At 40.4% G+C, this 23929-nt stretch overlaps 1 protein-coding gene across 5 annotated transcripts in view; it reads right to left on the bottom strand.

Moving 5' to 3' along the window:
* LOC120755975 (VPS10 domain-containing receptor SorCS1-like) overlaps positions 1 to 23929 on the bottom strand; it is a 268145-nt gene that overhangs the window by 165063 nt on the left and 79153 nt on the right. For all 5 annotated transcript variants that reach the window (XM_040071624.2, XM_040071621.2, XM_040071619.2 and 2 more), the window contains exon 2: positions 13751 to 13818. In XM_040071624.2, the coding sequence (XP_039927558.1) occupies positions 13751 to 13818 (68 nt within the window). The remainder of the gene's footprint in view (positions 1 to 13750; positions 13819 to 23929) is intronic.

The following is a 23929-nucleotide window of genomic DNA, read 5'->3' on the forward strand; positions in this document are numbered from 1 at the left end:
AGCCAGTAGAGGCTGACTCGTCCCATCAGATGGTGAACTTCCAGACCTTACAGAAACGAATGCTGCCTTTCAGATTTCATTCTCAGAACAAAGACACAGTTTACTTGCATTTTTATTTCCTCTGCTTTTTCCTTTCTGACCAAGACTTCCACAGGTATAGGATGGGTTTACTGAGCGGCCAGAATTTTTCTTCACTACTGAATGGAGCTTCTGAAGTTTCCCTTTTTACTTTATTCATTAAAAGGATAAAGCAATGCTTAAAGAGCAATCAATAAAACTCAAGAACACTCTGTTCTCCAGCTGCTATATGAAGCTCCTTGCCCTAAAGGCTACATACAAGTGAAATTTTCTGTCATTTAATGCTTTTTCACTTTCACTCTCCAACATGCTGAGTGGCCAGCTCATTTAGAAGATAAAAAGAGATGGATGAGTTTGCCTCCATCACACAGTAAGATTTCAGAAATATAAAGAGGTGTGGGAAAAAGAAACTGGATAGCTAAAAGGCACAGAAAAACCTCTTCCTTCTCAAGCACTAATTCAGGCCTCTGCCAGAGGCTAACAACCACCTGGCGCTTTTCAGTTGCCCATCCTCCCGGATACTAGAAGATTGCACTGGTTCAAATGATGGATACATTCTGAGAACAACAAATAAACCTCACAGACACACCCTCCAAGCGCTACTGAATACTTCCACTAAACACTTCTGCTGTTTTAAAAAGTGATGGAGGCAAAAGTCAGTATTAGCTGAAAGCATACATCAAAAAAGTAACACATATGGCTTGGCCTTGTTCTTATAACCTTGGAATCCTTATCTGCTGTAGGTTCACTGGATCCAGTGATCTTTGGTTGAATCCAAAACAACCCTTGGTACAACTGCAGCAGATCTTCCTTGTTCACTGATCAGTTCTTAATGACTTGATGGAATTATTTATAATAAAAAAGTCTAGAGAGATAGTTATTATAACAGGAGTAAATAACCTCACACATTCCCTCAGTTAAATGAGACACACTTGGATTATGGATTTGGTTTGAGGGTAAATTGCAATATGCAGCTCCTCTGCATAATAACTCTAGATCTTTAATTTTCTTCAAAACCAAACTGAAAACCACATTTTTTCCCCTTTTTTGTAGAGTACTGATCAGCATTTCAGGAGTTACTGTGCATTAGAGATAATCCACAAATATAAATGAGGTTACTATATCTCTATACATGTTTTGTCCATGCAATTTCAAACAGAAATTCTGCAAATTAACAAGCCCTGTTTACTCTGAGAGCTTTATTACATCTTCTTTCTAAACCAATTGACTCAGCATGTTTCTTCTGAAACAAAAAAATAGCAACTGAATGTAGGAGAAGCCAACAGCCAAGCCTGGTGTTTTTATAATTGCGCTAATAGCGGGCCTGAAGAATGATTTTATACTTATTACAATACTGACCATTATTTTCTAATGGGACATAGATTGAATACATCTTAAAGCTACACTAACTGTATTTCCACCCACCTTTTGTGGGTTTTTTGCATTTTAACGATGCTAAAAAGCTAAGTGGTAATAGTAGCCATCAAAGTAATATCAATAGTTAGGAGAAAAAGCTAACAAGAAGGGTGATGCTGCTTTTATATCACTGGCCAGAAGTAATTTCTGGAGCTTGTGGAAAGTGGTGCTGTTTGACTCAGGTCAGTGAATTAATACCATCTTCTACAAGCAGATGGGCTGAGTCCTCATGCGACCCTTCTCACCTTAACCACATCTAATCTTCTTTGCTCCAAAAATCATATTTCTTCCCCCAGCTCTCATTAGTATCTGTCATCCTTTACCTATCCTGTCTAATCATTTGGCCACCTTATTCCAGCATTCATATCTTCTTCCCTTCATTATACCTCCCAAGTCACTATTCTAATAGACAACAAACTTGGTTCATTTGCCATGTTATGCATTTGCTATATCCATGACCTTAGAAGAATGTTTCTGGTCTGTTTAATTTTATGTTTGTTCTTTAATTCAGATTGACATTTCAGTTAGTCACTTTAATTTTTGCCCAGAAATTCCATCTTGGGAAGAGTTTTATTGAAATTTGTATGCTGTCTTAAAAATCTTTGCATGCCAAGTCAGTATCTTGAACATTTCAAAGTTCTAATTTCTTCAAAAATTCAGCTCCTGGCTCCTTAGCTTACAGAGTCATTGATCAGATCAATGCATTTTGGTCTTTTCACAATGGGACATAAAGTCCAGTTCTTGCCTATTGCACACTGTCCTGTCATTCTCCATGCTGTAAGTAGATATTACATAGTCCTGTAAGTTCAACCTTCAGCTCTTGCCTTACTATTATTCTTTGTTGAACTAAAATACATTTTTTTCAAGTGCTCTCAGCTTACTAAGCCATCCATTTGCCCACTGTGACTACCTCAGGTCTCATTTTGATTCACTACCTCGCCTGTCTGAAAACTTGGAAATTATACCAGATTTATCTCCAGACTAATGGCAAAGAGGTCCTATATCACTGCACCTACAGCTAACCTTCCTGAATGTCATTAGAAATACCTTGCCAGGAGAGGATTCCTTGCACATGATTTCTGGTTCTCATGAATTTGCTGATTCTTGATTATGCCTAACCAAGTATTTCACTATCAAACTGCCATAAACCCATACAGCGACAGAACACAAACCTCCAAACCCCAGCCAGTATCCCGTTCTCTGAATCCTGCGGGTCTCTCATATCACAGTAAGTTCATTCATGCTCCTGCTCACTCAGATCACAAACTGGGCTGATTAACGCACAAAGAAACACTAAATAAGAAGTAGAATCCCTGTTCTGAATCCAGGGCCCTTTTGCTCCAATCAAACAAATTACTGTGTTGAGGAAGAAAAGTCAGGAGATTGAAAAGAACTCCTCCAAGTCTCTCTTAAGGCAGCATTTGGCTCCCAAATGCTGTTACGCATCATCTTAATAAAGCACTTAGGGAAATAAATCATAGGCTATTAAAACATTTGTGACATCACAGTTGCTTCTTTGAGTAACGTCCACATCTTGAATTTACAATACATGTGTGCTGAGTAGCTGGTGGACTGTAAAGAAAAAATTAAAAAGAAGCGTATTGGCTTCTTCCTTCTTCGGCTCCTTTAGCAGAGATAAAGTCAACTGGGATTGTAATGTGCTTTTCTTACAAAAGAGTTAGCATTGTGAAAGCTGTTAACACACAGGGAGAGATTACAAAGAATAAGACCATTTACCTTTGAAAAGCGAACACTTAGAAGGAAAATTTACTGAGGTCTCTGAGTTTCTTTCTTACTACCTTCACCGTGACTAGCCTCTAAATTTTATGCTGCCTCATAACAAGAGAGCACATCGTCACTCGAGCATTGGCAGGGAAGCGAAGAGAAATTATATTTCCACAATGCCTGTAGTCAGTGCTCACTGCTCACAGCCAAAGGAGGTCAGAGTCCCTGCAAGCCACAGATGCGCTCACTGGAAAGGGCCAACAGTCTATAATTGAGATAAATTTTTAACTAGATAATAATGTCATATGGCAAGTCATCACAAAGCTCATGTTTTGGGGCATAAGCTGATTGCTGCAGCAGCAGAAAAAAAAAAAAGTTATCTCAAAGGTAGTAGGTTTCTTATTGGAAGTTTAACATTGGTAATAGCTGTCACTTATTGGGCACTGCTGCAGGAAAAAATATCAGACTCCCTCTTGAAAACCCTAGCAAGGGAAACTCATTTTGAGGAAGAATTGTGCAAAAACTTGACATTCTAACCTACTCCACAGAATGGCATTGCTTTCATTTAGGCAGCCCTACTATGGAGTAAGGAGGAAGAGAAAGGCTTTAGTTCTGCCTCCCTCACCTCACAGAAAACACAAGAACAGAGGAGCTGAAAAGTTACAAACACAGGAAAAAAAGCTTTTTTCATCTCTTCGTAAAGAAAATAAAATTTTCATGTTGCTGTTACCTCTAGTGTTTTTCCCAGCAATGGCACACACTCCGTAGTCATAAAAAAATCTTCTGTGGTGTTTAAACTCCTTGGAAGGAGTTTAAAACTAATGGATTTGGTTCTCATTTCTTGTTCTTTTGCAGGGATTAACCTCTGTTCAGGCAAAATCCAAACTTACAACATCAGACATAGACCCAAAGATGAGAATCCACTCTGCCTGCAAAGGCATACAAGAGTTTCTCATGGTTCTGCTGGGAAGTGGAAGAAAATATATCAGACATTTGGCTCAGTAAAGCCCAGATCAAATATCTGCTAGGCTTCAGCCATAGATAGAGACTGTAGGTTTATGTAGATTTCTCCACTCACACTCTTCCAAGACTGGATTTTACTAACCAGCTTGACCCAAACCCCTCAGCTCCTGTACTGCAGATGGGCAGGTGACGTAACCCATTACGCACACATGCAGCGGTGAAGAAGCTTGCCTAAAGCTGGACGTAGCAGGAAGGCCAGGACTCAGAGCTGCCCTTGTCATTCCACAGCTCTAAACACTGGAGAAATAAAGGAGACTAAAAATGTGTGTTTTCCAGCTTCCTAAATTGATCTTTTGGAGCTGACAATGTAAACACTCAAACTATCAGTAAGAAAACAGTGCCTTGTTGGTAAAACAGAATGGAAGCTTAGAGCTGCCTAAAAATCCCTTTTATCTTGCTGTATTGCAGAAGGCTAATTAAACAGACAGTTTTTCTGGCCTCCTATTTCCTTCTCAGGCTATTCAAATATAAAAAGACAATGCTGGCCTGATTTTGACTGTATCCCTTTTTCCTCAGAGGTGACAGGGCCCATCAGACTGGCAGCTGAGGGCTGTGCAGATTATAAAGCCAGCAGCTTAACAAAAACCTCTCAGCAGCTCAAGACAGGCAGTCAGGACATGCTGGGGAAGACTGGCAGGTATTAATAAGTGACAAGGAACCTGCCATCTCTTTAGTCTCTGTGTCTTTTCCACCCAGGTCTGTTTTTCCCTAATGTGTGGGAAATTCACAGTTTCCCATTAACTCTAAGGGGGTGTCTCCTTTGTTCCTGTTATACCATAGAAGAGAGAGCACCTTTGTAGCACTACAACTCTGGAAGAGAAAAAATCCTCTAATTTTATCAAAAGTAAACACTAACAGAAGTTCAGTAAAAGAACTGTTTGCATTTGTTTTGTTTTTGTGGTTTCATTTATTTGTGTGTGTGCGTTTTTGGTTTTTTTTGGGGGGGCGTGTTTGGTTTTTTTGTGGTTTGTTTGTTTTTGTTTTTTAACGCTGGACAGTGTAATCACATAAGCCAATGGCCAGCATTCAGCTGGTTTTTGGGAAAGCCAGTCTCAAGGTTCTGCTTGGCCAGACCAGAGCAGAGCCTTAGCCTTTGGTAGGACAAAGAGGCACCTACATGCTCAGTTCATTGAGGAACCCACTGCATTTTTACCCCACTTCCATCCTATCCTGATTTGTCTTCACTTCTAAGATACTTCAAGCAGTTAAGAAAAAGGCTCTCAAGAACCAAGTGTGAAGAATCTGTGTTTGGCTTTCCAATCTGTACAGCAATTGAAGCAATTCAATTCTCTCTTCACCAGGTGAAAACCAGGAAGTGGGGGCTTCTCTTACCATGGAAAAGCTGAGGTTCTGAGCAACCACCCAACTCCAGCAGCTCAGGCTTGAAGGAAAACCAGAAGAAAATTAATGGGAACACCTACACAGATATGTATGTAGCCATAAAATACAGCAGTAAAAAGTACATTAGTAGAACAAACAACACTCTTTCTGCAGGAAATTTGCCTTGGAAAAGATCAGATATCAGTCTATCTCCTTATGAAGTCATTTAATGTACAATACATGTGATGTTTCTGAATTTCTATTTCTTTTCAACTCAGCATCTCTCCCATATACTCCCACTTATCTAGATTGCAGGATCATTGAAAAGAGACTTTATCTTCACACCCAACTACACAGCACACACTGCAATGCTTGCTAGGGAAATTCACACAACTTGGTGCAGAAGAAACTCATTTGGGGGATGGGGGAAATAATGGGTGAAAGGAAAGGATGGCTTTTTACCTCCAACTGGCAGAGCACAGTATCAGTTTAGCGCACATTACAAGTGGTGTTCATAATCAGGAGGATACATCTTCCTCTGCCACTTAATGCATCTCACCAGCGAAGTGACTTGGCATAACAGCAGAGGGAAGCTGCCAGCCAGGAAAGAAGAGTTCCTGAATTCCCCCATGCCTCCTCCTACATAAGGAGAACTCGAGCTGCAAATTAATTCCTTGCTCACCAGGAATCAAGTCTCCCTCAGGCTGTCCCTGTCACACAAACACAAACTTTCACAGCACTGAGTACACCGAGGCCCTCAATGGTACACCCTAATGACAAGGGCAAAATGACCCTTCCTTGCCCTAGCTGGTCCAGTGACCTGCACAATATTCACCAACAGTTCTGTCCACACACAGATCTGAGTCTCACCCAGTAGCTTCAGCCTCATAAAGGACTCTGTGCCTTCCTACTGAACAGCTCATGCCTTGATGTCCTACTTACAGGCACATCCCACTCCACAACCACAGCAGGCACTGGCACAGGAATCACTGGCAGGATCACATTCAAAAGCCAGCTTTGCCATCATTATTGAAGCCATGAGTTCATTAATTGTGAGCTTTATTTGTCCTTTTCCATTTTGACCAATTATTATTTGGTAGGTTAGAGAAATCAGAAAAAAAAAAATAAAAATGCATAGTTCCAAGCAAGCCACTATATTTCAGTGTAAATGGCAGTCAGTTTATGCTGCACAACAAACATACTATTGATACATATTTAAATATACATTTTTAAAGCACATCTTTTACAGGTGCTTCACTAGGTCCTCCAAGAAAGACCTGATGATATATGCCTGGCTCTTTATGCAGTAACAATAAGCTTTGACTGTTTGCCTGGATAGTTCCTGAGGTGCAGATGCAAAAAATATTTGGGACCTGGATCTGAAAACCTTAGCGTTCAGATCTCAAGCTTGCATAATGCTTTCAACTGAAACATCTCCCCGTTAACCCAAGCTCAGCCCCAAATATACTCTTTCCCTCTGGTGATTAGTAGTGGATAAATCCCTCTGAAGAGATGAGTACAATTTCACCCAGCTCTGCATAGATATGACAGGAACGGAGACAACGAACACAAAAGGGTGTTTTACCTTCTGTTTATGAACTGGTAAGTACTGTGTGGTTTGTCTTTCCCCCTAGACACCAGCTCCAGTCTAGCCTGTCTGCAGTTATTACACAGCCACAGCAGACAGACTAACCCTGTGGACCAGAACCACAGATATTTCTGTTACGCTTTGCCAGCATCATTCGAGCAAACAGGTACAGCCTAGGAAACAGATATGGAAGTTCATCATCTAATTTGCAGAGGAAGAATGACAAAGTACATTGAAACACTGTATGCCTTCAAAGTGGCATGAACGTGGTGCATTTATTTACAGTATATTGCTAATATATGTCAGCATTAATATTCATTATCTTGATTTACATGTTTCTTTCATGCAGAAAATGGATTTGGATTCTTTCTGATTTACTTGATAACACTCCTACATTTCATGACTGGCTGCAACAGAGAACACATTTTTAATAGGCTTAATAAATTTACATCATCATTAGTGCTGAATATTTTATCCTCACAGACCAGGGAGTGAGAAGCACATCACTAAATCCTCAACCAAATCTGATCCTTCATAATATCAGGGTATGACTCTTCAAGCTAAGTAAAGGCAGAACTTACGTGAAATTGATTAGACAAACACACATGATGTGCCACAAAATGCAATGATTTTACTAGCTTTTATTCTTTAGGGAATGCAAAACTGGTAAAATTCAATAAAACTTAGCTAAACTGAGCCTCTGCTGTGGATTGTTTCCTAGGTAGGTCATTTTGAGGGGGGTTTGGGTACACTTACTTTTGATTGGTTGGTATTTGCCCCTCCCCATCCTTCATCTTTATTGGAGCTGGTTTTGGTAACAAAAAGAACATCCAAAGAAACTTTGGCGGCCAAGTAGAAGAGTTGACTGTGCTACAAGTTTTTACTAGTGTTAGTCACCAGGGTAAAATGAGCCCTCTTAGGTACAAAAATTGATCACTACAGAAATTGTTAGGTCCCTAGGGGTCCTGATGGCTGAACAGAGTGTTCCCACACAGGGAAAAGCACTGAGCTCCACACACAGGGCATAAAAATCCATGTTCTAAGCCCACTTGCAGTGCAAGCAGATCTCCCACTGAGATCAAACCATAAATGATACTGCTTCCTACATGGAGAGCTGAGTGTGCAAACCCATTCTTCCCTAGCCCAGACACCCTCCAGCATCTACACACAGACCAGGCAGAGGTTCCTACGTTTCCAGGGGAGAAAATGAAAAAAAGGATTAAAACCAAAGACACAAGGAAATGTCATTGTTACAATTTCACTAAAGGCCCATGTAGTAGCATTTATCAAACTCTGATAGTCATTTAAGGAAAGTGACTTATGCTGAGCAACTGGGACACTGTATTTATAGATAAAAGCCTTTCAAATAGTCTTTTCAAAGTTCCTTTTCCCCACAAAACAGCTGTCTAAAATGTGCTTAATGAGACTTTCCTTCCCCTCATGATTTCAGTTCCTCTCATATGGATTTGCTTTTCCTATCTACTTCAGCTAAAATACCCTAATCTGCTGTTGCAGAGCACACTGTGTCACTAAGCCACACATTATGACCTTATTAGTGTGGCTTAGCAGGTAGAAGAGAAATGTGAGTTGAAAACAAGCAATCTGCAAAACAGAAGTAAAGAATCTGCATAAAAGGTCCAGGAGAACAATGAATGCAATAACAGACATAACCTAGAAATCCCCCTTAAAGGAAGTAAGCAAATATAGACAAACTTTCAAGTCTCCTGTTGCAAAAACTCTCTAGTCCAGAGAAGAAAATCTCCACAAATACATTGACACTTCTGGGTGATTATAGTTTTGATCAGCAGAGAGGGCAAGGAGCCAGGGAACTGCATGCAGAAACATCAACATGAGAGCCTTCAAAACACCTGTAGTATTTCTATCAACAGGGGTGGGGGTCAACTCTGACTCTTCTCTGGATTACAACCCGAATTCCCTTCTCGAAAGGACAGAGTGGCGGAATGATGTGCAGTGGTGGTGGTGAAAGGAATGGGTAAGTAAACTGATGGAGGGGTTAAAACAGCAGTACAAGGTTAAATAAAAAGGCCATGTAAAAGCTAGAAACAGAGCCAGAAACAGATCTGTTTTAAGCTTTCCAAGAATGAAAAAAAAAAAAATAGCAACTATAAACAGCCCCTGCTTTACATATGGAAAATTAAATCTAGATCTACATGAGACATAAGTATTTTTCAGCGTCCTTGAGATTTCTTTATGGCATATGTGCTGAAGCTTCCTTAATGCAGAAACTAGAAGCAGTGAAGGGCAGGTTGGAAGTGATAATTACTCCTGAACTGGGGAGTTCAGAGTTCAGGCAAAATGTTGGAGTGTCAAGACGATCATCAATAGCTTCCAGGACTAACACAGCAACAGATTATGATTTAAAATACTCTCACACTGAGCAAACTCTACATCTTCCTAATTTCTGGCTGAAAAGGAAAGTTTAATTACTGTTATTTTTATACAAAGTTCCAGGAAATGACTCATTCCTCACCAAATACAGAGCAAGAAGGCAAAGAGGTGAATGGCAGCACTCATGGCTTAACAGCCTGAGGAGTCCTGAGGAAAAGTGTCACTTATGCACATCGTATTTACACAAACAGGAAAAGATTAGTCCTCCCACAGCTGTCTACAGCTCATGGTTACCGTGCGCACTACTCTGACGTTTTTATTTATTTGAAATGTAAGATTATCTTACTCCAGTGGTAAAAAACATCTTCTCCTAATTCTCACAGCTTAATCCTCTTTTTGATCTGATACCTACAGGAGGAAGAGAAATAAATCCAATACACTCAGCTAATTGCTCAGTAACATATAATCTTTCCTCCTCCATTTTCTTTCTCTTCCATTAAAAGAACAACAAAAAGTAAATAAAAAATTCTCAACTAAAACTGTGGAAACCATCTGCAGAGAGGATAAGAGCATAATTAAACTGAGGCCCAGTTCGATGCAAAATTTCATTTACCATGTAGAGAAGCAGCAGCTCTCTTGCCATCCAAAGCTCAGTGCACACAGAGCCTTAACAATCTAGAAGATTATACAGATTCTCCCTGTCTCTTTTCTCTCACTGTATTTCACTCCTTCATGTCTGTCACCTGTGGTCTTTTAATTTATCAGTAGTTTTAGAAGCATGATCTCCATCCATTAGTGTTGCAGCTAGCCATGGTTGAACTGGCTGAGAAATAAAGAAATTTAATCCTAGCAGGCAGTAAAGTGTTTATAAAGAGAATGGATTCATATCCTGTAGGCAATGGCATAGTTGGGTATAGGCAGAAGTGGTATTTCCTTGCCATGTATTCAAGACAGATTCCTCTTTTAGTTGTGGGTAACTGCAGAACTACCTTTCCCCCAGTCCTTCAGAAACAGACCTCCTGATATCAGAAAACAAACCAGACACAAGATGATGTTTTCTTCATTCCCCAGAATGAAACCCAGAGGCATGACATAAATTGTAAGACATTTCACCCCTTCTCTCAAACCTAAACAAAGAAAGTTAACAACATTTATTTTTTTAATAAATGAACCATAAAGCTTAATTTAAATCTCCCTTTTAAAACAAGCAGGGAGGTTTAAATTAGTATGTCACTTAAGCAGCCAGGAGGAGCAACAGCTAATAACCTTTTTCAGGTACACAGAATAATAAGATATGCTCACCTTGCTATCACTTTCCATCACTTTAAAAACAGAGAAGATGTCCTGGATCTTCACAGGCATATTTATCAGTTAGCTGAAGGCATGGCTGCATGGTGAGGGGGGATCTAACAGCAGAGCCAGACTCAGGACAGAGCACAGTGTAACCGTAACCAGCACAGGCTTACTCAAGGTAACCGGGTGGAGGAAAATCCAAGGAAGTTCACTGGCAGCTTCCAGAGCAGCCATGAGCACCTAAGGGCCAACCACAAATAATGGAGCACTGCAAAGACAAGTGGGTTGATTCTGGTTCTCCAGCATTTCCCAGTTCAAAGCACTTGCCCAGGGATTCTGCATGGCTGGCCATACAAATGCAATCAAGTCCTGATAAGTGATGTGTGCCAAGTGAAGCTGAGGAGGTCAAAGTAAGACACGTGGTTCCTCAAATAATTTATGGAATTCCCTGTTCTAAGATGTCACAGGTACTAAAAATTTTAACACACCCCAAGAGATATTGAGCAGGTCAGCTCATGGAATATTAATCCTCTGGTATATACTGAAACAAAAAGAAAATTATTCAGCTCCTCATACACCTTACACTGAAGGCTGAGGGTAATTTAAACCTTAAGAATGAATGTTAGTATAATACTAGAAGGAAGTGTCAGATATGATAACCATTTTCATATGGTCTTGGTGCCAGCCTGCTTGGAGACATCCTGTGGGAGTTGCACATACCCTCAGCTTTGAGCTTCCCTGGGACCTGCAAAGCAGCTGCACAGTTCCTTATATCTCTTTCCAAGTCCTGTTTTCTTCTCTTGTCCCGCTCCTGCTCTGCTTGCCAGAGGTACGAGAGACATAAATGACTACGGAATGTTTCCCCCAATTAATATTTTGACATCTGGTAGTTCTAGAAGCAGCCCTGAACAGAGCAGGCATAGAAATTGGGAAGAATAAACAGGAAAAGCAGTGTGATTTTATCCCTCTTCCTTGCCACTGGTTGATGTACTCCTGGGGAAGCTCATACAAGAATCAAGAAACTGTAAAATCCCAAAATTACAATCAGGCTTGTTTTATGGGATACTAAGATCAGGAGTGTGTAATTACTGGTGCTAAATAGACTGAGAATTATTTTTCATAAAGTACTCATATTTCTACTTTTTATCAGGCAGTTTTTGGTAATAGAATTCCAGACCAGAGGAAACAATCATGCTATTGTTCTGTTGTTAATCACATTCTGACACTGGGACTGAGGTCAGGAAAAGTGCCCTGCCCTCACTCTAGGACTGCTGCACTGCTGAGCTCCCAGCTACCTGCTGCATCCTCCAGTGACATCCACGCAGTCCCTCCCTCCTCAATCAGGTTACAATTTTATGCCATTGTGGAATGCTCCACAGAAACCAGAAACGGAAAGGAGCATAAGGTCATCAGCACAATTTTGTGCTGCATTCATTCATCTCATCAGGAAGTGTGCTTTCCATTCTGATGTGGCTGTCCTCGTTTCAGTCAGAAAATAGTATCTCAACACAATCCTGCATCACATAAGCAGATCTTCAGCACTGTCAGCAACGGGGAAGGAGGTGCCCACGCATGCTGAAATGCCATAACTTCTGCAGCGACTGGCAAAGGAGAGATGAGCATTTCTCATGGTGAAATGACTTAGGGTAGTCAGAGAAAATGAAAATATTTTTCATATTTATGAATAGTCTTTTTCAAAACCATTGAGAAATTAAACAATCTCGCACAAATCCACAGTCCTGAAAGACCATTTATGCGTGCACACACCATAGTAAAGACAAAGGAATAGAAAGTTGTGGCAGCAAGGTGTATTAAATTAATTTCATCCCCCCATATCGGGATGAAAAATCATTTATTCAACAGCTCAAAATACTAACACTTTTGAGCATTCCTGTTCCTGTTCAGAATAAACCCTAGAAGTTCTGTGTTTCTTTAGGTTTTAGTCTGTTTGGTTTTGATTTTATCAAGGCAGTGGGTGAAGCAATAGCCTGAGTTCAGAATGTATTCATGCCAATTCCCCCCTCTGTCATTCTATTAAAACCCACTTAGCAAAAAGTTTATTTGTTCTACTTCTGACCCAAAATTCTCCATTAGAAAAGAAGACCACTTTCCTATAAAAGTTTATTAAAACAAGTTAATTCTAACAAGAGGTTTTAGTTTTAAACACCCAAAGTTTTCTTCTATCCAGCCAGCAGTCTATCCCATCTTCATCAGTGACACGCATACAAAACTCCAAAATTTCACACCAAAATTTCACAAATGAAACCATGAGAAAACCTCCCTTTCAGCTGATGAAAGTAGTACTGGGGACACGAGAAAGAGGAAACACCTCTTGGATTAATTTTTCAGAGAAATAAAAACAGGCACCATCTGATCACATTGAATCCAAATAACTGCCTTAAGAAATTGTTCATGGCCCAGTTCTTTCCTTTGGTTCACGTAGTGCCTGATATGCTTTCAAATCGTAAAGTATCAAAACATTCCCTATAAATTGGTCCAGCAGTCAAGTTCACACAAGTGGAAATCAATTAAGTAGCATTAATCCCATCAGCTCTAATCAACAGACGTTGAATACTCACTCAGAGGTATTCCCCCAGTCTCAGCAACACTGGCTTTTCATAAGGATCATTTGGGCAGACCAGCCATGAGATCCTTCATTATAAACAAGGACTTTGGGCTGTTCAGTTGTCCCAAAAGTAAACCAATTGGTTGATTTCAATCTGAATAAGATGAGAAATCAAAAGACAGAATATCTGAGAAAGACGTTATCTAGCTGAAACAAGACGATCAGACTTCAGCCTTTTTGTCCTTGAGTATGAAAGAACAGGAGTGAGAGAAGGTTTAGCTAAAAACCTTCCAGCACTTTTAAAGAAATCCAATTAAATTCAATAAAAGAATTGTATCAGGCTTTTCCTATGTAAGTGAGGTGCTAATTATTAACTCAATTTATCTCCATACCTCCAAAGAGAGCTCTCCGTGATGCTTCCCAGGTTGTAGTCATACAGCTTGGTCAGAATTAGAATCACCTAAAGGCAAAAGAAGAAATCATGGTTAGTCTCAAACAATTACAATCTCACAGACCTGAAATGACCCCAGGGAGGGCTTAGGATTCCTTAATGGGTGCTTAACATAATTGAATGAATTGTTAAAAGCATTTGCCTAAACTGACATGGAAAGATTTTGCAGAGATATATGTTGAGCCAGTTGGACTTTTTTTTGTTCAGTTCCTCTGCATGACATTGCCAACAGGTTCTTCCCTTCACCCCAGGAGGCAGAGTGCAGTGGGAATGAGCTCAATCTAGACAGAGTTTCAGGATACAAGACAAGATCTTGCATGCAGTTTCTATTTCCTGCTCTGTTTCACAGACGCTGAAGCTGCTGATCCTTTTCATAGCTGCGGTGCACAGATAACCCACTGGGCCTGTCTCCAGTCAAACACTCTCTGGTTGCAGCAGATGATTTGACACAAGCAAATGATCACCAGTGGACTGGCTGGACATCATGAAAAATCTCAATAAGGATAACAGTTCAACACCTGGACAGACTACCCAGAACTTCTGTAAAGCCTCCATCCGTGGAGTTTTTTAACACCTGGCTAGACAAAGTCATGGCTGACCTGATCTACAGCTGGTGATAACACTGCTTTGAGTAAGAGGTTGAACTGTGGACCTCCAAATATCTCTAAAAACCAGTGCTTCTATAACTTCACTGAAAAGTTTTAGGTTTTAGTTAGGTTTAGCCAGAATGGAAATGTTTCCAAGTTTATGACTTTTATTAGCTCTTTTGATAAACAGCTTTTCCCTCCTGCCAAAACAGGCACTTCTAGAATAAAATTCTCTTACCAGGGGGAGGAAAGTAATTTTAGCCAAAAGAATTTGCAGCAAAAGATTTCAGCCTGCTCTTTTGTTACTGTCTCTAAAAACTTATCTCTGACTTTAAAGATGATGGGCTTCTTTAAGAAGATCTACATTCGGGACAAACTACCAGACCATTACTATTGCTACTAATTTATTTTGCACGTCTCCCTGCCAGGTCACTGTATATCTTATCCTCCTCCCTATCGCATTAAAACCACAGTAAATTAGAGACCCAACTCTTACCTGACAAAACCTCTGATCTCTATACATCTTATTTTCAGCCTGGGTTCCTAAGAAATGAGGCTCACAGACACTTAATCCCCCTGGTCCCTTGATAAAATTGCCAACTTCAATCACTTTGGCCGAACAGCAAAGGACTGCAGAAGTTCAGTGCCCATCAGCCCAATGCCAGCTGGCAGCAGCAAGGCACAGGAATTGCCACGTGGGGAGGAACAGATGCCACTCACCCACTGCCTCACCACTGCCTTTTGCAAAGCCAAAAGCCCATCTACCTCTTAGACACAGACTGCCCTGGAACAGCCACAATGGTAATTATCTCCTTCCAATGCGCTCAGCACACAAGACAGCAGAAAGAGCAACACAGGGGCAGAGATCACACCTCTGACAAGACACCTCTTTCTACAGCACAACTCCTAAATCACTCCCAGGCTGCCCAAAGCATTTCCTATCTGCATGAACACAAGTCACGTGTGGCTCATGGGGAAACTCACACAACAGCCACGATCCCTCTCTGCTCCCCAGGGCACCCTGACACGGACATCCCCTCTGCTCCCCAAAACCCCAGTGTTGGCAGGGAGGAGCTTCCCTCTCTCCTGCAAGTCCCTCTTTGAAGATGAAGCCAAGGTGGGAAGCCGCAGCCAAGGCAGAAGCCAGAGCCAGGGTGGGCACATGTTCTTTGCCAAGGTTAATGCCAGCCAGGGCTCTGTAAGTCCTATATTTCAATCTCCACCCCCCCAGGAACGCTTATCAATGACAGCAGGGCAGCTGTCTGCTCCAGATCCAGAGCTGGGTCACTGCCACCCCTCATAGCACCCTCTGGACAGGTCTTCAAATCCCCTACTTAGCAAGTAAATAAAAATCAAGGAGGAAGACCAAGGAAAGGGATGGGGTGTGCACACAAAGCCTTTCTGAATACCAACCCAATGAAAAGTAGCACTGACACTCCTGCTTGGAGACATCCTGTGGGAGTTGCACATACCCTCAACTTTGAGCTTCCCTGGGACCTGCAAAGCAGCTGCACAGTTCCTTATATCTCTTTCCAAGTCCTGTTTTCTTCTCTTGTCCCGCTCCTGCTCTGCTTGCCAGAGGTACCAGAGACATAAATGACTAAGGAATGTTTCCCCCAATTAATATTTTGACATCTGGTAGTTCTAGAAGCAGCCCTGAACAGAGCAGGCATAGAAATTGGGAAGAATAAACAGGAAAAGCAGTGTGATTTTATCCCTCTTCCTTGCCACTGGTTGATGTACTCCTGGGGAAGCTCATACAAGAATCAAGAAACTGTAAAATCCCAAAATTACAATCAGGCTTGTTTTATGGAATACTAAGATCAGGAGTGTGTAATTACTGGTGCTAAATAGACTGAGAATTATTTTTCATAAAATACTCATATTTTTACTTTTTCTCAAGTGCAGAAAATCTACAAATTTTAAACAGCCATGAAAGACAACTCCATTGAGAATTTTAATCTCATAATTTGAGGGGAGAAAAAAAATGTAATCAGCATCCCAAAAAGTATATGAAAAAAAAAAAAAAAATTAAAAGTGCCAATAGGAGAAATCAAAATATTTCCCCTCCAAGGGCTGAAATGTCTCTTTTGTTCTTTTTTTCCCCCGTTGATAAATTTCAGTAAAACTCACACAATCTTAAAGTTCTGTAGTTGTCTTGGATCTGATGGGGGAAGAAAGCCAGCTGCATTCCATCACAACCCTTTTTGATACAGCTCTAACAATCCTGCAGAGGCATCCCTGGACACCCCCAAACATGCATATCAGTTACTGACTAGCTACATCAAGAACCCTAAGCAATATTGCTATATCCTTACTTCCCAGCAAATTTAGGATAAAATCTTAGCATTTAACATTCCCAAGATTTGTATTTGACACCACGCTGTGGCAGACCCATGCACCAGTTTCTGGATTAACAGCTTAGACATCTCCACTTGGTACAGTGGTACCCTATTTCAAAAATACGTAAAAACTTTTTCTATTAGAAGCTTTTTAATTTTTGAGAATGTGTATCAGCTTCCAAATGTCCTTAAGATTATCCATGGTTTCAGCAGTCTCCTCGTGTCATCTACTATGGTTCAAATACTAGTAAGAGATCTGCTCAAACATATATGTGCAAAACAAACAAATCACTGGGCAGAAAATTAGTTATTTCTGCCCTAGAGGTCACTATTCTTTCTTCCCCTTTGTAATGATACTTGAGTAACCTATGCAAGGCCATGATTTTGGATATATTTGCTTTTCAGAAACAATTTTTCTTCTTTGCTGTTCCCATTTCTTTGTTATTTAGCCTGCAAAGGTTAGTTCATGTTTAAAATTGTTTCTTTTTCTTTATTTCCCCACCCTCTGTGGCTGTCACCGTGTAGTACCGGGGAACCTAATGAACAGAGACATGCATATTATGTTGTTCTAAATGTCAGAATAGGAGCTGTGAAGAAGCACAGTAATGAAATGAAAATAGTGTCTCGCCTTTTCTTCATTTCTTGCTTTGTTTTTGCTTTTCTGGGACTGTGTGTTTTTCTCCCTTTTTTACCACTTACCAATCAATGCAAGCTAACAAGAGCAAGAAGCAAAAAAGCAAGCAAACCAAAAATAGAATGAAAAGGAACTAAAAATCCAGCCTTATTCCATCTCTGCTGTGAATACAGATAGCCCTTCCTCTTGCACAGAAATACAAGGCTTCAGAAAGTCTGCTTTTTATTAGGATCAGCACTTGAAGTGGATTATTCTGCCACGGATGGGAAAGAGAGGGAGAAACAAAACTTTATCATCTCTGCACTGACAGCTCAGAGCAAAAGATATCTGATCCTGGGTTTACCACACCCCGAAGTGAGCACACCGACCAAGAGATAGAGCACTAAAAATGGGTTTAGTTACTCACACAAAGTGCAAGAAACAGACACCTGGGAACAGACTGACAAAAGACATGCTTAAACCTGGCTCACCATCTCCCAAAGGAAATTAGTTCCCAGTGGCTGCTCTGGGAAGGACAAGGCACTCATACCTTGGACACCATCACATCTTTCTTCAAACCATAAGAACATTAAAAAAAAAAAAAAAAAACCAACAAAAAACCCCCATATTTTGTTAACCAATCCTGACCAGTAACTGCTTTTTAAGACATCAAAGGTTCAAAACATAAATCAGTGGCTGCACAGAAGAAACTGCTTGGTGAACTTGCTAGATTAGGCTCTAGGAGGATCTTTGCTATCACAGGAGAAATTTTAGGGTGAACATGGCTAAATTTTTCCCAGACCTACTCTGGCTGATGACCAAGTGATCCATGCTGTCTCACTGTACTCCTCCTTGCACTTCTGATCCGGGTTCACAACCGGCTTAGATCTTTGTCTTGACCCTGTTTTCAGCTTCTCTGTAAATACTTCTAGCAAGGCTCCCTCAGGATATGGGCCAGAGTTTGTCATTTACCACAGCACAAGTTCCAAATGTAATAAATGGCTTTCTGTCCTAGCAAAAAAAAAAAAAAAAAAGTTTCTCTCATCAAACAGTGCTGAACTGGCTGGCCAGGAAGGTAGTAGAAGTCTGCACTCTGCTACTGATCAGGTTCATAACAGGCTGCACTCTGTGCCACTGTAACTCATCTGGGGTCAGGATGTGCATCCTTAAAGCAAATCAGCCATGAGGAACTCTCAGCACACTGGGTCAGGCAACTGTAACACTCCCCAGTACTCACTAACCATGGCAAATTTGTTCCTGGGAATGCTGCATGAGTACTGTGTCAAAAGAAGTCCATAGTCATTCAAGGACATGGACCACAACAATCACTGTGCTCAAGGTTTGATGACCATTATTAAAGACTCACTATACAACACGGTCTGAGCTAATCCAACTCAAATTTATTTACACTCTTATCTTCAATACATTTTATCAGAGGTATTCCCATCACCATCCCCAGGTTCCCTCTGTGCTTTCCACCTTACACAGCACAACAGGGTCTAAATACACAACACTTTCATGGCTTTGCAATGATAGAAATTTTCTCAAACAGAAAACCACCATCAAATTTCTAAAGGTGTTCACTGTACTTTCTTGGGCCCTGAATTTTTACAGTCTTATCTCTAGACGGAACTAACCCTGACCAGAAAGATGGCCCTATGGGGGCCTTGAATCCTACAGGATTCAAATGTTGATTTCAAATCACAGTAGACTTTACTTATGAAGGCAAAACCAGAACTGAACCTCTATTTTAATGTTTTCAGACTTTCATGCTTTACATGGAATTTTACATGCATTTCAGTCAAGGCTTGCAGCTGTCTTGGGATTCCTGTTCACAGCACTAAAAACCATGTACTTACTAGTCTACTTTTCTGACTTGCACACCATCAGCTTTCAGCATGAGTTGTGCACAGACTGCTCATCAACATTTTGTTGAAATCATTTGGATGTGGTATATTTGATAAAATATTTCTAGTATTTGATTGCTAACCACTTAGAGAAGCTTTCTGAATCCGTTTCTTGTGAGGATTATTGATGTCGTGATCAGACATCTTCTGACCACGGAAATCTCAGGAGATAAATAAAGAAGGTTCTCCTGCACACCCCCACCCTCACAACCCAAAGAAAACCTTCTGGATGCTGTTCTGTCCTGACTCCTTATCCAGAGCCATGGATTTCAACATCTCAAGCTGCTACCTTCTATGCCTTGGGAGTACGTTTATCTCCAGCATAAGAAAACTGAGCTGGGTCTTCATGAACTCCACCTTTGGTTCTGTATCAGAGCTAGTAACATAGCAGAAAGCATCTTTTTTTAGTCATGTGCCAGCTCCACACTCTGCAGTATGAGCTGATCTTCAGGATGTGCCACAGCTTGAAAAAAGAGCAGCTGCCACACTCTTCTTCTCCCGTGGTGCTTCCCACTCATGCAAGGAGCATGCAACACATGCAGAGCTGCTGGAACTCAACATACCCCATCTGCAGTTTGGCTGCTCTGCTGTTACCAGCTGAAAAGGTTTAGTCACAGGGACTGTCTCACACAGAGACAGGCAGCCTGCAATGTAACCAATGCATCCATGAAATTTTGTAATATTTTACGTACAGCTGTGTAAAAAAAACGGTAGCTAGATTTAATGGTGTAACTGTATTTGATGAAACAGTCATGCTGCCTTCTAATTGGGAAAAGAGAAACAAATATCCAGGCACAATCAAGACAGTTTAAGTACACCTCAAGGTGCAGTGATCCATGAATCCCTTATTAAACTCTAGAGATCCCTTCCATCGCCCGCTTAACAGGAATGTAAGTCAATAACAAAGAAGCACTAAATTAAGTTTTCACGAACTTGATGGGCTGCTATAATTGAGCAGGAAACTAAAGAACTTAAAGCTTTTCTGCGCATTACGAGTCAATAAACCATCGTTCTCAGGCTGTTGTGTTTGAGAGTTTGCACATTCAAAAACTGGAAATAATTGGACCTCTATCTGTTCCCTTCTTCATCTCTACTTTCCCAATATCACCCAGAACCCTGGAACTGTAAATAAGAGGAATACAACCAGAACACAGGAATACTCTCAATGAACTGTTTGGTGAGACAGCTACATGAGTAAATGTTTCCAAATAAATTCACAACTAAGCCTGAATAATTCACCACTGAGAATTTTACAGGCTGCTCATGAATTAAAAAAAAAAAAAAAAAATTGAGAGAACTCATTATTTGGGGCAAATTACTTATACAAATCTTGCTTTTCATATTATTTTTAGCAATTTTATACCAGCCAGCAATATCAGGGACTCTACCAAGTACTCAAGTTGCAAGAACTATGGGAGTCAGGAAGACTTTTGTGATTTGCTTTCCACATGGAATGCAGATGAACAGTGGTGCAATGACAGAGCAGGGCAACCACACAGTTATACACCAGAACCACCAACTCTCCATTTCACCAATCTCTGTTACAAAGAACCCATAAGGTAAAATTCCTTCATTTTTCTACATCCATTAATGAAGAGAAAAATGGCCTGGTATTGCCGACTATCCCACTTGTGGCACAAGAGATAGAAGTTCAGCAAGAAAGCATTAAAAATTGTCCATGTAGAGGACAGCTCTTCCCTTAATAACTTCCACAAGTCAGCAGATTACACTCTTCCTAATTCAAAAAGTACTGCGACTATTGTGCCTAATAATAAAAGGATCAGAGAGAGCAATCAAGGATGATCAAAGATGTTAAATAACCTTTTTTAGTGAGAAATTACTCCAACTATCAATCCAAGAAAGAGACAAAGGAGATACGAAAGACATCTGTAAAGTCACAAGTGTACTGAATTTATTATTCACTACTTTTCAGCATACAGGATCAAGTAAAACCGGGAGATTAAAAAAATTATGTATATAGGACTAGGGAAGTTCCTTCCCATTGCATTTGGTGGACACCAAAAATTTACTATAAGCTCAAGGGGAGACAGAAGTGCAGGGGAAAAAAATGTCCATTGAGGTCAAGTAAATAAAACTATATGTAGCAACGTTTGTGCAAGTTTTCCCAGGTATAGAATTTTAGCCATATTTAAAGAAAGAATATGGCCAATTTTTTTGTTATTATAGCTAACATAGGCAGCTTTAGGACTCATGAACTTATATATATTTGTTACAGCTATTCCTGGTTTTGGCATCTATAAAAAAACACCTGTAGGCCAGAAATTCATTGTTTGCCAAACACGGATACCAGTATTTCTTTTCTTAGTCTTGTATAATTCAATCAGTAGAGCAAGATGTGTGGCAGTTTCCATTATACTCAGCTTACAGGGGTCCCTGGCATGGTGACAACTTTTATAATAGACACAACACAATTATTATAAAGAGAGGCAAAATGCACCATCTTTCTCCCTCAAACCTTTTAAAGATAGCCCCGGTCTCCTTGCTTGTCATCAGGACGAAACAGAAATGTGTTACAGTCTGAAAAGAATTTAAAATACTACCATCACCAAAGCAGAGAAAAAGAGACTGGAATAGCTAAAGCCCCAAGGTCAAGACACTGAGTTACTGCTTTTCCTGGCTTTGAAAAGGACCCAAACCTAGGCCTATCACATTCCAGAAAAAACACCTTGGCCACTGACATGCTGATTAACTTATAAAGTAGAATTAAATCCCTGCTCTGAGTCCGTTTTTATTTCACACCGAAATCCCTTTTCACTAATGCCTCTTTCATTCAATAAGAATCTGCTTCATGGAAATATTTCTGAGCAGCTCCAAACATGATTAACTAAACCAAAAAACCAACACAAACCCAATAAATTAAAAAGAGCAAAAGGAAAATCTAGTGAGTAAGTCATTATAGGAAAAAAACAGAGATAGTCAGGTTTCTAAGAAAATGTAATAACCAAATTTCTTCCAGTGGCAGAATCAGGCAGGAAAGATGGGAAGGAGGACAAAAACAATGGAATAGACATCCTGTCATCTTGAAATGTTTTAATACAAAGGCAAATAATTATGAAAGAGACAGGGTTTCATTTCAGAAAACAAAAGCTGGTATGGAGAGAATCGATTACACACTATAATTGCATTGATGCTTAAAAGCCATTAGCATGAGAGCTCTGTGCATGTTCCAAGAGGGAAATGTAGTCTTCTGTTTATTCATTTCACTGAATACCCACGCAGGCCTTTAGGGGATTATTTCAGAATTAAGACCAGAGGAGGGAAAAGCCCTAAACTACTTGGAAAGAAAATTCTTCTCTTACGCCCCATTATATTCACTGCCAGTCAGCAGCTTGTGCTTAAGCGTGCAGTCACTGCCAGTGATTTGGAGTGGACACCCAGAAAGGGTGGAAGGGTCAAGTGGAGAAAAGCACTTTGCTGTTCTGTGCCTGGCCAGCTCCTGGCTTGCTGTTTTAACACTCAGAAAGATTCCAGTGGCTCCAGGCTTTGCCAAGGGACAAAGATTTCAAGTGCTGAGAAACCATTTCTGAAGGAAACTTGGAAAGCCAGCAGATCTACAAGTAAAAACTTGCTTCTGAGGAGTTTCTGAGATACCTGATCTCATGTGCAAACTAGGACTGCAGCATAGCCAGTGGCAGCTAAAAGACAGCAGCACACAACACTCAGAAAAAGAAGACATGTACAAGAAAAGACTTATGAAAACATGGCAGTCAGCTACTAGGATCCTACTTTCTAATCTCTATTGATGGTGGTGCCTTTCTGGTTACGGCCCAGAAGCTTCTAAAGGATTTAGAAATACCCATGAACTCCAAACACACACAGTTTTTCCCAAACCAGTAACTCAAGACTCTACTTGAACATAATTCACTCTATCTGAAGAAAGCATGAGGAGGAAAAATTACCCAAAAGGCAACCAAGGTGAGAAAGGCTGAAGATGCTCATCCTTGGGAAAAGAACCATGTCTGAGTGAAAGTTTGGGGGTGGGGGATACACACAATCAAAACCCTGGGATTTATACAACACTGAGACTGTTTATTCTGGAGCTCACTACAGAATATAAAAGTGAAAAATTAGCATGCAATGAATAATTTATTTAGCACTTTACTATTGTTTCAACAAATCACTTTCATGAAAGCAATGTGTATTCAAGCAATAAATCACTGTTTAGCACCCTGGCACAAGCAAAAGATAATACCTGACAGTATTATTGAGTGATGTTGCATGGCCACAAGACAACTACAACAGAGATAAGGATGATATCCTTGCATAATAGACTGCCTCCCTCCCACTCCAGGGAAGAAATTCGATCTTAAAAGGTAAAACTTTCATCCTGGGGCAGTAGGGGTACTGAAACTTAAGACCATATGGTGCTTTTTTTTCTTTAGATCCCAAAAGTGCCCTGAAAACATTAGTTGATCACTCCTTACAAGAGCTCTGTGATGTAAATTGGTTTTATTACAAACATCAAGCATGCAGAATTCAGGAGAGTTTGTAACAGGAGGCAGGGTGGGAATGCTTACCCTGATGAGCCCCTTGGTCTTAAATCATTCTGCCCTGTCCTCTAACAGAGGAGGAGGTGGCTTCACAACGTCCTGACCTGCTCTGTTAAGTCACAACTTCCACCCCGTCTATCTTTAAAAGGACATGTGCCAA

Source organism: Hirundo rustica, chromosome 8 (genome assembly GCF_015227805.2).
Source record: "Hirundo rustica isolate bHirRus1 chromosome 8, bHirRus1.pri.v3, whole genome shotgun sequence".
Taxonomy (NCBI): domain Eukaryota; kingdom Metazoa; phylum Chordata; class Aves; order Passeriformes; family Hirundinidae; genus Hirundo; species Hirundo rustica.